General features: G+C 36.7%; 1 protein-coding gene across 5 annotated transcripts in view; it reads left to right on the forward strand.

The window, feature by feature from the left end:
• ASPH (aspartate beta-hydroxylase) overlaps positions 1–12078 on the forward strand; it is a 257979-nt gene that overhangs the window by 120827 nt on the left and 125074 nt on the right. For all 5 annotated transcript variants that reach the window (XM_078153392.1, XM_078153393.1, XM_078153394.1 and 2 more), the window contains one exon: positions 4873–4914. In XM_078153392.1, the coding sequence (XP_078009518.1) occupies positions 4873–4914 (42 nt within the window). The remainder of the gene's footprint in view (positions 1–4872; positions 4915–12078) is intronic.

Here is a 12078-nt window from a genome sequence, read left to right on the forward strand (position 1 = left end):
GAGTTGAGGAATGCTTGCATTCCAGGCATGGGGGACAACTTGTGCAAAAGTACAAAGCTGGGAAAGGGAATAGGAGGGAGGCTAATTTGATTGGAATAGAGAATGTATGAAGGGAAGTAGTATGAACTAAGACATAGGTTTGAGTTAGATTGTGGATGGTCTGAAATGCCAGGCTGACAATCTCGTATATTACTAGGGATAAGGGTATGTGCATGTGTGGCTACTTTTTGTGTGTACATGTGAAATGTGTGTGTATGTGAGAGAGAGATTGACACAGACAGACATGGTTCAGATCTGTGTTTTAAGAAAATCACTTTAGGAGCTGGAGAACTATGAGACTTATAGTTCAAGTGAGAAATGATAAGCACATTTTAAAATAGATGTCCTATAGGCATCTCAAATTCAACCTGTACAAAGAACATATCTTTTCCTTCCAAACTCACCCCACTTCCAAATTTTCCTGTTTCTAGTTAGTGCAACACCATCCTGTTAGTCATCCAGGTTGGTCGACTTCAGAGTCATCGTTGACCCTTACCAGACCTCACTTCATACATCCAAACAGCTGCCAAGGCTCACTAATTCTACCACAACAATGTCTTGGATTTATCTCTTCTTTATTCCATGGCCAGTAGCCTAGTTATTCCAGCAGCCTCCTAATCTGGTCTCCTTTGCTTCTACTCTCTCTTCAGTCCATCCTCCCCATAGTTACCAAAGTGGTTTTACTAAAGCACAGATCTGGCTGTGTCTCCTTCTTAGTAAATTCCAGTGGCACCCTATTGCTTCTAGGAAATAAAAATGCCATTGTTTGACATTTAAAACCTTCACAATATGGTTTTAATCTACCTTTCCAGTCGAATTTTACAGTACTTTGTTTTATACTCTTTACTATTCATGCAAACTAGCCTTATTGATCTTCACACAAGACATTTCATCTCCCATTTCTTTGCGTTTGCGCTGTATATCCTCCAAATTTAGAATGAACCCCCTCTTCACTTCAACCACCTAGAATCCTTAGTTTCCTTCAAAGCTCAGCTTATGCACCACCTTCTACATGAAGTCTTTTCTGATCCATTTACTATATGAAGTACATGTTTTCTCCCTTGGATAGAATGTAAGTTTCTTGAGGGCAGGGAAAGTATCATTTTTGTATGTGTCTTCCCAGTACACCTTACATCGTGCTTGACATTTATGAATGCTTGTCAATTGAAGCAATAAATGACAGAGGTGTGGTGGAGGTTGGATCATTGAGACTTGTCAACTGATTGAATATGGAAGTTGAAGTGGAGTTAAGAGGCCAGGATAATTCTGATGTTATAGAAATGGGGAATTTTGAAGGGAAATAAAAGTTCCATTAGGCTAGAACTTTATAAAAGGTATAGATTTCTTTTTTTTTCTTTTTTTAAATTTTATTAATTTATTTTGATTTATCAACAATCACTTCCATATGCTTTTGAATTGAAAATTTTTCTCCCCCTTCCTCTCCTCCACCCTCCCCAAGACAGCACACAATCTCATATAGGCTTTACATTTACATTCCCGTTAAATATTTTCACATTAGTGAAGTTGTAAGTAAAAATTAAAACCATTAGGAGGAACCATCAGAAAGATTAAACAAAATTCAACAGAAGGTAAAAATAAGTGATAGCGATTCGATTTCCATAGTTCTTTCTTTGGATGTGGACAGCATTTTCCATCCCGAGGCATCTGGAGATGTCTTAGATCCTTGTAGTGCTGAGAAGGGTTCATTTTAATAATATTAGTCATTGCATAACGTGGCTGTTATTGTGTACAAAGTCCTCTTGGTTCTGCTCACTAGAAGGTATAGATTTCAAAAAATTAAAATATTGTTGTGAAATTGATACATATTGTCATGTCGATGGACAGTAATGTCTTCTGTGAAAGCTAAGTTACAACTTGTTGATTTCTTCCTTATCTTTTTTTTTAATTTTTGATGAACTCTCATTGTTCTTTTAAACCATTGTTGAGTTTATTGGAGTTTTTCCATCATCATTTCTGGAGACTTTGCAGAATTGGTTGCTTTTTTATTCAGATCCTAGGCCTGGTTCCACATCTAGTGGATTCCTTAGACATCAGAGTTCAAATAAACTATTCCTTTAATAAAAAGATATCCAACAACTGCCCCCTCCTCCAGGAAAGCAGTCTCCAAGGTGGTAAAAAGTAGTCCAGGAAGGTAAGGGTAGGCAAAAATCAAAAACAAGGATATTAAAGGATAACAGCAAAAGCAGCAACAAGCCATTGCATAGTACTTTAATGTTTGTAAAACATTAAACAGAAACTCTGGGAGATAGGTGATATGATTCCCATTTTACAGAGCAGGAAACCAAGGAAGACAGAACTTAGTCAGCAAGGAAGTTCTGTGGGGTCTCAGGAACTTCTCACAAAAGTTCTAAAACTTTTTGTGTCTTTATTGCCCAAATGATATTCTGTGACATTACATACACAAACACACACACACACACACACACACACACACCACACACACACACGTATATATGTAATGCTGGTGAGCCATAGTCAAGAAAAGCGATTTTTTTGGAGTGTTCCAGTATTAACTGATAGATTTGCATGGACCCATTCCCAAACTGTTGTATGGTCTGCCTTATACCCTATTTGTGAGATGCATAGCCAAGCTTGTGATGAGGAAGAGTTATTGCAATCTGTTTCCATGCATGAAACAACATGAGCCTACTATATTGATCCACAGCTTGACCGTTGTTTAGCATCACGTTCCTTACCTATTAAAAAAGAAAAAACCCAGCTCAGAGTGATACAGAGCAAAAAGTCCTGGACTTGGTGTCAGAAGACCTAGATGACTGCCACCCACATTTTGTGCGGCCTCTCAAATTTCATTTTAGCTTCCTGAGCTTCAGCATCCTCTGAAAATGAGTGGATTAGAGCAGACATTTTTCTGAGATCCTTAACAAATTTAACAGTCTGTTTCAGTGAAGTGGTGGCTGCAAGCACAAATTTATGTATACTAAACTCATAGAGAAATCACTTTCTCTGTATATAGATTTATTAAGCTTTAAGATTATACAGTAAAAGACTTAAATAAAAAGAGACCTGAGATGTGATGTAGTCTTAACTCCCTTGTTTTACAGATGTGAGAATTGGGTTCCAGAGAGTTTCTCCTGTAGAGCTAGTAACAGTGTAGGGCAGGCCTGCACAACCTGCAGCAAACCAAAGGATTTTGGGCGGCCTGGGAAAAATGTAGAGGAAAATATTCTTTGGAAGTAGAGGAAATCCTTTGACCTGCTGCAAGTGGCCCCTGGGTCACAAATTGTATATGCCTGGCTTAGGGATTCAAAACTGGGTTTCTAGTTTTCCATTGCAAAGGCTCCCTAGTTCAGTTTGCTTATTCCATAGCAACACAGTAGGTACTTAACTTCTGATACAACAACTTCTAATACGGTATATCTATAAATCCTGATCTGGAAGTCGGGATGCTTAGGTCTTCCTGGGTTCTGGATCCATGCTGTTAAATAATAGAGGAGGTTTAGAAACATGAATTCAGCACTTGGAAAGATGTAAGCATTGCAACAGGTGATGCTCTGAAAATTATTCCAATACTTAAATGAAGTTTTTGCTAAAAACTAAAGGTAAGGGCTAGCCCAAAAAGGATCAGCCTTTAAGAGACAACTAACTGCCTTCTTTTAAGAGGAGCATTCAGATTTTAATGAGAAACTGGAAGTATTTGAAGGCTTCTAACAAATTCCTCTAAGACCATTCAAGCTGTCTATGTTTGGAACTAAGCACATGAATTAAGGTGACACCTACTTTCCTATAAATCTTTTGTTAATATGACTGGACTAAAAGATTCTTATTTTCTGTCAAGCTGTTTTTGAATGGCAGTAGTAACTGAGGAGAAATGTCCTGGTGGAAAAGGACACTCAGATGAGCTGTTGACCATCCTGGGTACAGGTGTGTGTTGGGCTGGGGAGAAAGAACGATGTTCTTTACAAGGTTTCGATATTCAACAGTGCAGTAACAAGTACACGTGAGAACAGTTTCTTTAAGTGACTCTTTCAAGCTCATACAGGTAGTAATGAGCAGAGGCAGAATTCAGACCCTGGTCCTGACTCCAAACCCTGTATTCCTTTCCTTGTTTCCTGCTGCCCTTAAGTATAATATGACTGCAATTTGTGCATAGCTTAGACCTGTAGAGACCTATCATGCTATAGTCATGCCACCTGTACTAAAATTCACTTATGGGAATATTATGAAAATGTTCTTATGACTATGAAAAGAAATTAAACCTTGGTCAGTTGTATGTTTTCCTTTGTCTTTACGGCTTCACTCAAATTGCACGCTTATAGTAAGGGCATAGTGTTATTATTTAGTCATTTCAGTTGTGTCTGACTGTGACTGCATTTGGGGTTTTCTTGGCAAAGATACTGGAGTGGTTTGCCATTTCCTTCTCCAGCTTATTTTACAGATGAGTAAACTGAGGCAAACAGAGTTAAATGACTTGCCCAGGATCACACAGCTAATAAGTGTCTGAGGCCATATTTAAACTCAGAGAGACGAGTCTTCCTGATTCCAGGCCCAGAGCTTTATCCATTGCACCACCTAGCTGCCTCTGAGGGCATAGTATCATTGCACTTGAGTAAATTTCCTGCTTAAAAAGTTCAGAATCAAGAGAATATTTATTTACTTAAGATTCATTTTTCATGAAATTCAGTCAAGTATTTATTAATTAAGCTTCTACTATTTGCAAAGTACCTTTCTAGGTGCTAGGGGGTTGAATGAAGTCATCACTATTCACAAAGAGATTAAAAAACTATTTTTACTCATTGAGATGTTGAATGCTGAATTTCATAATGTTTCTTGTTTTTTTCTATAATCTTTCAGAAACAATTGTGAAAACAAATGATCCAGAACAAAAAGAAAAAGGTGAGATCATTTTATTTCACTTTTCAGCTACAACATATGTATTGATGTCACTATGCAGTTAGTAATACAACCTTGTGTTCATATTTTGTATTTCTAAAAAAAATTGCTTATGTTTTAATTTGGACTTGTTCTTATATTAAGTAGATACTACTTTAGAGTCACTATAGTCTCATACCGAATAATGTGATTTGGTTCAACGTTTAGCTAAATAATTATTGAATTAATATAAATATTAGCATTAACTTTTATTGATAATATTATTAATGCTAATAGCTAACAGTTATATAGCACTTACTATGTGCCAAGCCCTGTGTGCTAAGTGCTTTACAATTACGCTCTCATTTGTTTCTCATAACAACCCTAGAAGGTAGGTGCTGTTATTGTCTTCATTTTACAGATGAAGAAATTGAGGCAGATAGAGGTTAAGTGACTTTCCTGTGGTCAGACAAGCTAGTAAGTGTTTGAGGCTGGTTTTAACCTCATTTTCCTGATTCCAGGCCCAGCACCTTATTCATTGTTCTATCCTGCTGCCTAAACAAAGGATGTGTTGTTAACTATTACTACCTGTTAAAATATATGAAGAAAAATAAGAGCAAAAAAGTTAAAAACTAGGTTTATCGTATCATCACAATGCCTTTCATCTAGTAGGTACCTAACACATTCTTGTAGATTGATTACTGCATATGCCAGAAAAGGCATGCTTTGGAGACACTGATAATTTGATATTCTGATATTCATCTGTAATGTTCTACTTCTGATTTGATCACTTAACCATTTAACCACTTTACTATTGGCTCTACTGGACTCCTTGATAGTGAAAAGAATGTTGGAAAAGATCTTTCACCTGTTTAATAGAAAAAAAAAGTACTTTTTTTTTTTGCAAATATACTCTGTCATTGAAGTCCTGAACAAGTTACTTCCCCTTTCTTCAAAATGGAAATTTAATCAAACCAGATGTGAATTGCCCTCAGGCATCAATCACATTAACATTGGAATTCACTGTTGATGCCAGGCTACCATTCCATTTGTCCCATTGGGGAAATTGGGAAATGTGTACTAGATTCCTCTATGAGTTGTCATATTTGAAAATTAGCTAAAAGTGAATACTTTTTGAATGATTACAATTGAATTCTTTAATGGATTTGTTATTTCACTAATGTGTATACTCCCTCTAATGGTGCAGGTCCCAGCCCATCCTCACTTTTTGATCCTGTGTAACTCCTGTTCATGCTGTCCTTTAAATTCTTCACTGGAGGGCTACCTGATGTGCTAGATATTTTCCCCTAGGTCTCACCATACGCAAGAGTATCTTGGAATACCCATGTAGTACAAGTGCTGTTATTCCTTGTTCTTCTTTCCTGATATATACTTCTACCTCCTTTTCTAGATGTCTTCAGTATTTTTTGTGGCTTGTACTATGTCCCTGGTAATACACTCCAGTCTATTTCTCCTACCATGTCTCCTCCCTTCATCTGTGAGCAACCCACAATTATGATTTTTTTAAAGACTTTTTATAGATTATGGCATTGTATGATCAATCCTCAGAAGGATATTGGTGGTGTTTTGTTTCAGAGTGGCTTGGGGTCACTGAAAGCACTGCGTGATTTCCCAAGTATAGTTCATCCCAGTTGGTCATTCATCTGTTCACAAAGTGATTCATTGTTCTTTGGCAGATTCTCAGCAGTTTGGAGTTCCAGACTGATTTCTCAGGAAACTGTACTGAGAGAAAAGCGCTCTTCATTCAGCCTACTCTTTCAGCCAAATTTCTTTGCTGTAGGGAATATGCCTCACCTCTCAATATCAAACTGGAAGGTTCAACCCAGAGAGGAGGGGCTTTTAATTTGCAGTCCATGGAACCCTCCTTCCCCATGCAAGAAGTCCAAAGATAAATTTCATAAATAGTGTGTAACTTTGATGGAGAAAAAAATATGTCTCTTAATTTTACTAACTTCTAAATTTAGCATTTCTTTAAATTATGAATTTTTTAAAAAGTATTCTGAGAAGGGGTCTGTAGACTTCGCCAAACTGCCAAAGTGGTCGATGTCACACACACACACACACACACACACACACACACACACACACACACACACATACGTATGTGCGCGTGCACATGCATAAAGAATCTCTGCAATAGTGCATGGAGATGCAGATAACATCTTTCTTCATATATCCTTTATAGTCAGTTGGGTATTTATAATAGTCAAAATAACTTATTTGTTGAAAGTCAGTCTTAAAACAATATTGCTGTTACTGTATACAGTGTTATTTTGGTTCTGCTCATTTTGCTCTTCATTATTTTGTGCAAGTCTTTCCATGTTTTTCTAAGATCACTGAGCTCATCATTTCTTACAGCATAGTATTCCATCACAATCATATACCACAACTTGTTTAGCCATTCCCCAATTGATGGGCATCCCTGCAATTTCTGGTTCTTTGCTACCACAAAGAGAGCTGCTATAAACATTTTAGAATGTATAAGGTTCTTTTCCTTTTTTTCTAATCATCTTTGGAAATAAGTCTAGTAGTGGTATTGCTAGGTCAAATCCAGGGGTGGGGAACTTGTGGCCTCTAAGAAGTCCTCAAGTGCAGTCTTTTGACTGATCCAAACTTCCCAGAACAAATCCGCTTAATAAAAGAATTTGTTCTGTAAAAATTGGACTCAGTCAAAGGGTCGCACCCAAAGACCTAGAAGGCCACATATGGCCTCGAGGCCACATGTTCTCCACCCATGTAGGCAGTTTAATAACTCTTTGGCATAATTCCAGATTGCTCTCCAAAATGGTTGGATCAGTTCACAATTCTACCAACAATGAATTAGTGTCTCAGTTTTTCTACATTCCCTCCAACATTTTTCACTTTCCCCTTCAGTCATTTTAGCCAATCTGGTAGTTGTAAAATAATATCTCAGAGTTGTTTTGATTTACATTTCTCTAATCAGTAATGATTTAGAGCATTTTTCATGTGACTATAAATTGTTTTGATTTCTTCACTGGAAAACTGCCTCTTCATATCTTTTGACCAGTTAGCGATTGAGGAATGACTTGTACTCTTATAGATTTGACAAGGTTCTTTACATATTTTAAATATGAGACCTTTATCTGAGAAACTGTTTATAAAATTTTCCCACAATTTTCTGCTCTCCCTCTGATATTGGTTACATTTATTTTATTTGTACAAAAACTTTGTAACTTAATGTAATTGAAATTATCCATTTTACACTTAACTTTGCTTTTTATCTCTTGTTTTTTTACAAACTGTTTGTCCGTAAATCTGATATGTAATGTGTTCCATGTTCTTCTAACTTTTGTGTAATATCTCTCTTTATATCTAGGTCGTGTATCCATTTTGACCTTATCTTGATAAATGGTGTTAAGATGTTGGTCTATGCCCAGTTTCTGTCATACTGCTCTCCAGTTTTCCCAACAATTTTTACCAAATAATGAATTCTTAACTCAAAATCTTAAGTCTTTATACTTGTCAAATATAAGGTTATTATGTTTATTTACTGCTGTAAATTGTATGTCTACTGTATTCCATTGATCCGCCTTTCTGTTTCTTGGCAAGTACCAGATAGTTTTGATAATTACTGCCTTATAATGTAGTTTAAGATAGGGTACTGCTAAATGTATATCTTTTCAAAAAAGCCAAACTCAGTGATTTGATTAATACAGGGAAACTGCTCAGTTAAGAAACTTCCTCTACCTAGGGCAGCACTTATATTTCCTGGGGGACTGGACTTGCCCAGGATCATGCAGCTAATATGTGTCAAAGATGGTATTTGAAGTCAAGTCTTCCTGATTCAGAGGCTAGTTCTATTATCTACTATGCTAGTCTTACTCTTAGGCTGCCTTAAGAAAATTGTGTACAGGACTAAGGAGGTGATAGTTCAGCTGTAGTCTGCCCTATCAGACCACATCTGGAGTATTGTGTTCACTTCTAGGCACCCCTGTTTTGGAAGGAAATGGATTGTCTAGAGAGTGCCCAGAGTTAAGATCTCCAGGATGATGAAGGGCTACCTCATTAAGGATTAGTTGAAGGAGTTGAGGCTTTTTAACATGGTAGAGATTTAGGAGCATGGTAGCTGCCTTCAAGTATTTGAAGGGCTGTTATTTGAGAGATTAAGTTTCGCAGAACTAAAAATAATCACTGAAAGTTGCACCTAGGCAGATTTTGGCTTAATGTAAGGAAAAACTTTCTAATCATTAGAAGTATTCAAGAGATGAGTGAGAGTCAGCTTTGGATAGGTAAAGGTCTGACTTTGGAATGAGGAAGACTATGCTATTTCTACTACTATTTAGTAAGTATTGCTATTTCTACTACTATTTAGTAAGGATTTGTTGATTGACTATTGATTGTTTGATCTATGTCCTTGTAGGGAGATTCCACCATGGGTGTTCCCTGTACTATTTAGGTCACTGTTCTGCCCCTGGGCTAGTGACTGAACCTCTCAGTGCTCCCCCTCCACCAAACCCCTGCATTGCTCTAAGACTAAAGGTTGCGGATGAGTTTGAAATTCCAGCGTCTACTGGAAGCCTTCTGGAAGCCTTTCATTCTAGTGCCTTCCCTTGGTTAATTATTTCCTATTTATCCTGTACATAACTTGCTTTGTATATATTTGTTTGCATTTTGCCTCTCCATTAGATTGTAAACTCCTTGAAGGTAGGGGTTGTTTTTTGCCCCTTTTTGTATCCCCAGTGTTTAGCACAGTGACTGACACATAGGAAGTACTCAATGAATGTTTATTCATGGACTATTGATTGTTTGATCTAGGTCGGTGTAAGGATATTTCACACTGGGTATTGTTTAAGTCAGTTCTGCATCCTCCTCTAGATTTTCTTAGAATGTTGTGGTTTTTTCCCTCAGAGAATATTTTAAAGCAAAGGTTGAATGACTGACTGCTTTTCAGACACATTGTAGCGAAAAATCTTGTTCAGATATGGGTGGGTTATGCTTAAAGTTTCTGAAGTTCCTTCCAAATCTTAAGACTCTTTGATTACTATTCAAAGGCATATCTTGGCTTTGTGTCCAAAAACTGAGTACTTTTTGGTCATATACATATATATATATATATATATATAAATGCAGTGGTTGCTAAAGCAACTTGGCCATGGGATTGAAATATACTGATGGAACCCTTGTATTGTTTACCTGAGGATACAGAGGGCTTCTTAAAACTTGGAATGAAATGGAACCTATTGTACTCTAAAATTGCTGCACATGAGCATTTTTGCTATGTCATGATTAATGTTTTACAAAGAAAATATTTCTAGCATTGAATTTTCTTGTAGCATTAAATTTCACATTGGACAATGACTTAGTGAAACATTGACTTGATGGCATTTTTAACTTAATATGAGTTTAACACTATAGCACTTGCCATACAGACATCTCTATGCTGTGATATAGAAAGTCAATATGATTTAATTGCTGGAATATGGATATATGTGTTTTTTATTGTAAACCTGATTTCTCAAATATTACATTAATGCTAATTTGGAGGTTAAATTGTGCTAAACCAGAATGTAAAGAAATGGGGAAAAAAAATGAGCCTCTGACTTGGGTTCAAGTGCTAACTCTTTCACTTACTACTTGTGAGAATTTAGGCAAATCAATTCACCTCGTGGGTAATCAGTCTCCTTGTGAAGAAGCTGGACCAAGAGATTTCCACGGTTCTTTCTAGTTCACTCTTATTTATTGTAGAAATTAATTCACCGTGATATTTGAGACCTCTCAATTTGCTCATTTGTAAAATGGGAACAATAAAACCTTCCCTACCCAGCTCACAGTATTGTTTATAATGCTAAACCACAGAACTTTATCGAAATATGAGCTGGGTAGGGAAGAGTTTATCATTCCCATTTTACAGATGAGCATACTGAAGCAAACTGAATTTTCCATAGTCAAAAATAAGATAAACCTCAGTAATGGAATTTTACCTTGGTGCTCCAGCACTTTTCCCAGCATCATACTCAGTTAAAAAAAATTATTAAGGTATCTAAAAAAGAGAAAGGAAAAAAGAGAGTGAGCTGTAACATTTTTAATTTAAATATGGAGGTATTACTTAATAAAAATACAAAAAAGCATATCCAGTGAATCTTAGGCTTGCCAGTACAAGAACAATATGGGTGTATCACCTTGATCACCAGACTTTCTGGTATTTGAAAGCCAAGAATTAGATTTACAAAACAAACTCTTAGAAGAACTTGGCTGGTATTTCTTTGCCTGATTGAGCACAGGAGGAACAGCAAATTTGTAGGTGGTGTCCAAATGAATACTTAGGATGACTGTGTGGGCATCTACTGCAGAGTGGAATTTAGTATATAAACATCTTTCTATCTCTCTCCCTCATTCCTTTATCTCTCTTTCTCTCTTTCTCTCCATCATTCATTTGTCTGGGTACTGGAGTAGTTTACCATTTCCTTCTCCAGCTCATTATATAAATGAAAAAACTGACGCAAGCAGGGTTAAGTGACTTGCCTTAGGGTCACCCAGCTGGTAAATATCTGAGGCCAAATTTGAATTGAGGAAGATAAGTATTCCTGATTTCAGGCCCAGCACTCCATCCACTGAGCCACTTAGCTTTCCCATGCCTATCATATTCACTCCTAATCTGACTCAGCTCCCAATTTCACAGGACTACTTTTTTACTTCTTCCCCGGTATCTTTCACATTATATACACCTCCACCTCTCTGGCTTCTTTGTCTGATTGATGAGTTCCTCTTTCTAATCTCCATTTGAGGAAATAACCAACTACACTTACTTGTAATCCTTGTGAGTTACCTTCTTCCCCCAGTTTTTTGCCCTCTTTCATGTGTTGTCTTCCTCCATTGGAATGTAAGCCTCTTATGGGTAGAGACTGTCATTCTTTGTGCTTATATTTGTATTTCCAGTGTTGAGCACAGTACCTGGCACATGACATTCAATTATTAAAAGCTTTATTTAATATAATGTTCCTTTTAGAAAATAGAGTATCCTAAGTGATTCTATAAAATATTAGGCTTAAATTTAACATGAAGGAAAACTGAGGTTTGTAGTTAAAATTTTCTCCAATTTGATCAAGGTGACATACCTGAGGATAAAATTTTCTTTTTTTTAACATCTCTATTTTTGATAGTATTTTAGGACTTAATAGCAGTTGGATTGACTTACCAGTTTCCCCT

The sequence above is a fragment of the Phascolarctos cinereus genome, unplaced genomic scaffold (assembly GCF_003287225.1).
Source record: "Phascolarctos cinereus isolate Bilbo 61053 unplaced genomic scaffold, phaCin_HiC Scaffold_4;HRSCAF=312, whole genome shotgun sequence".
Classification (NCBI taxonomy): Eukaryota; Metazoa; Chordata; class Mammalia; order Diprotodontia; family Phascolarctidae; genus Phascolarctos; species Phascolarctos cinereus.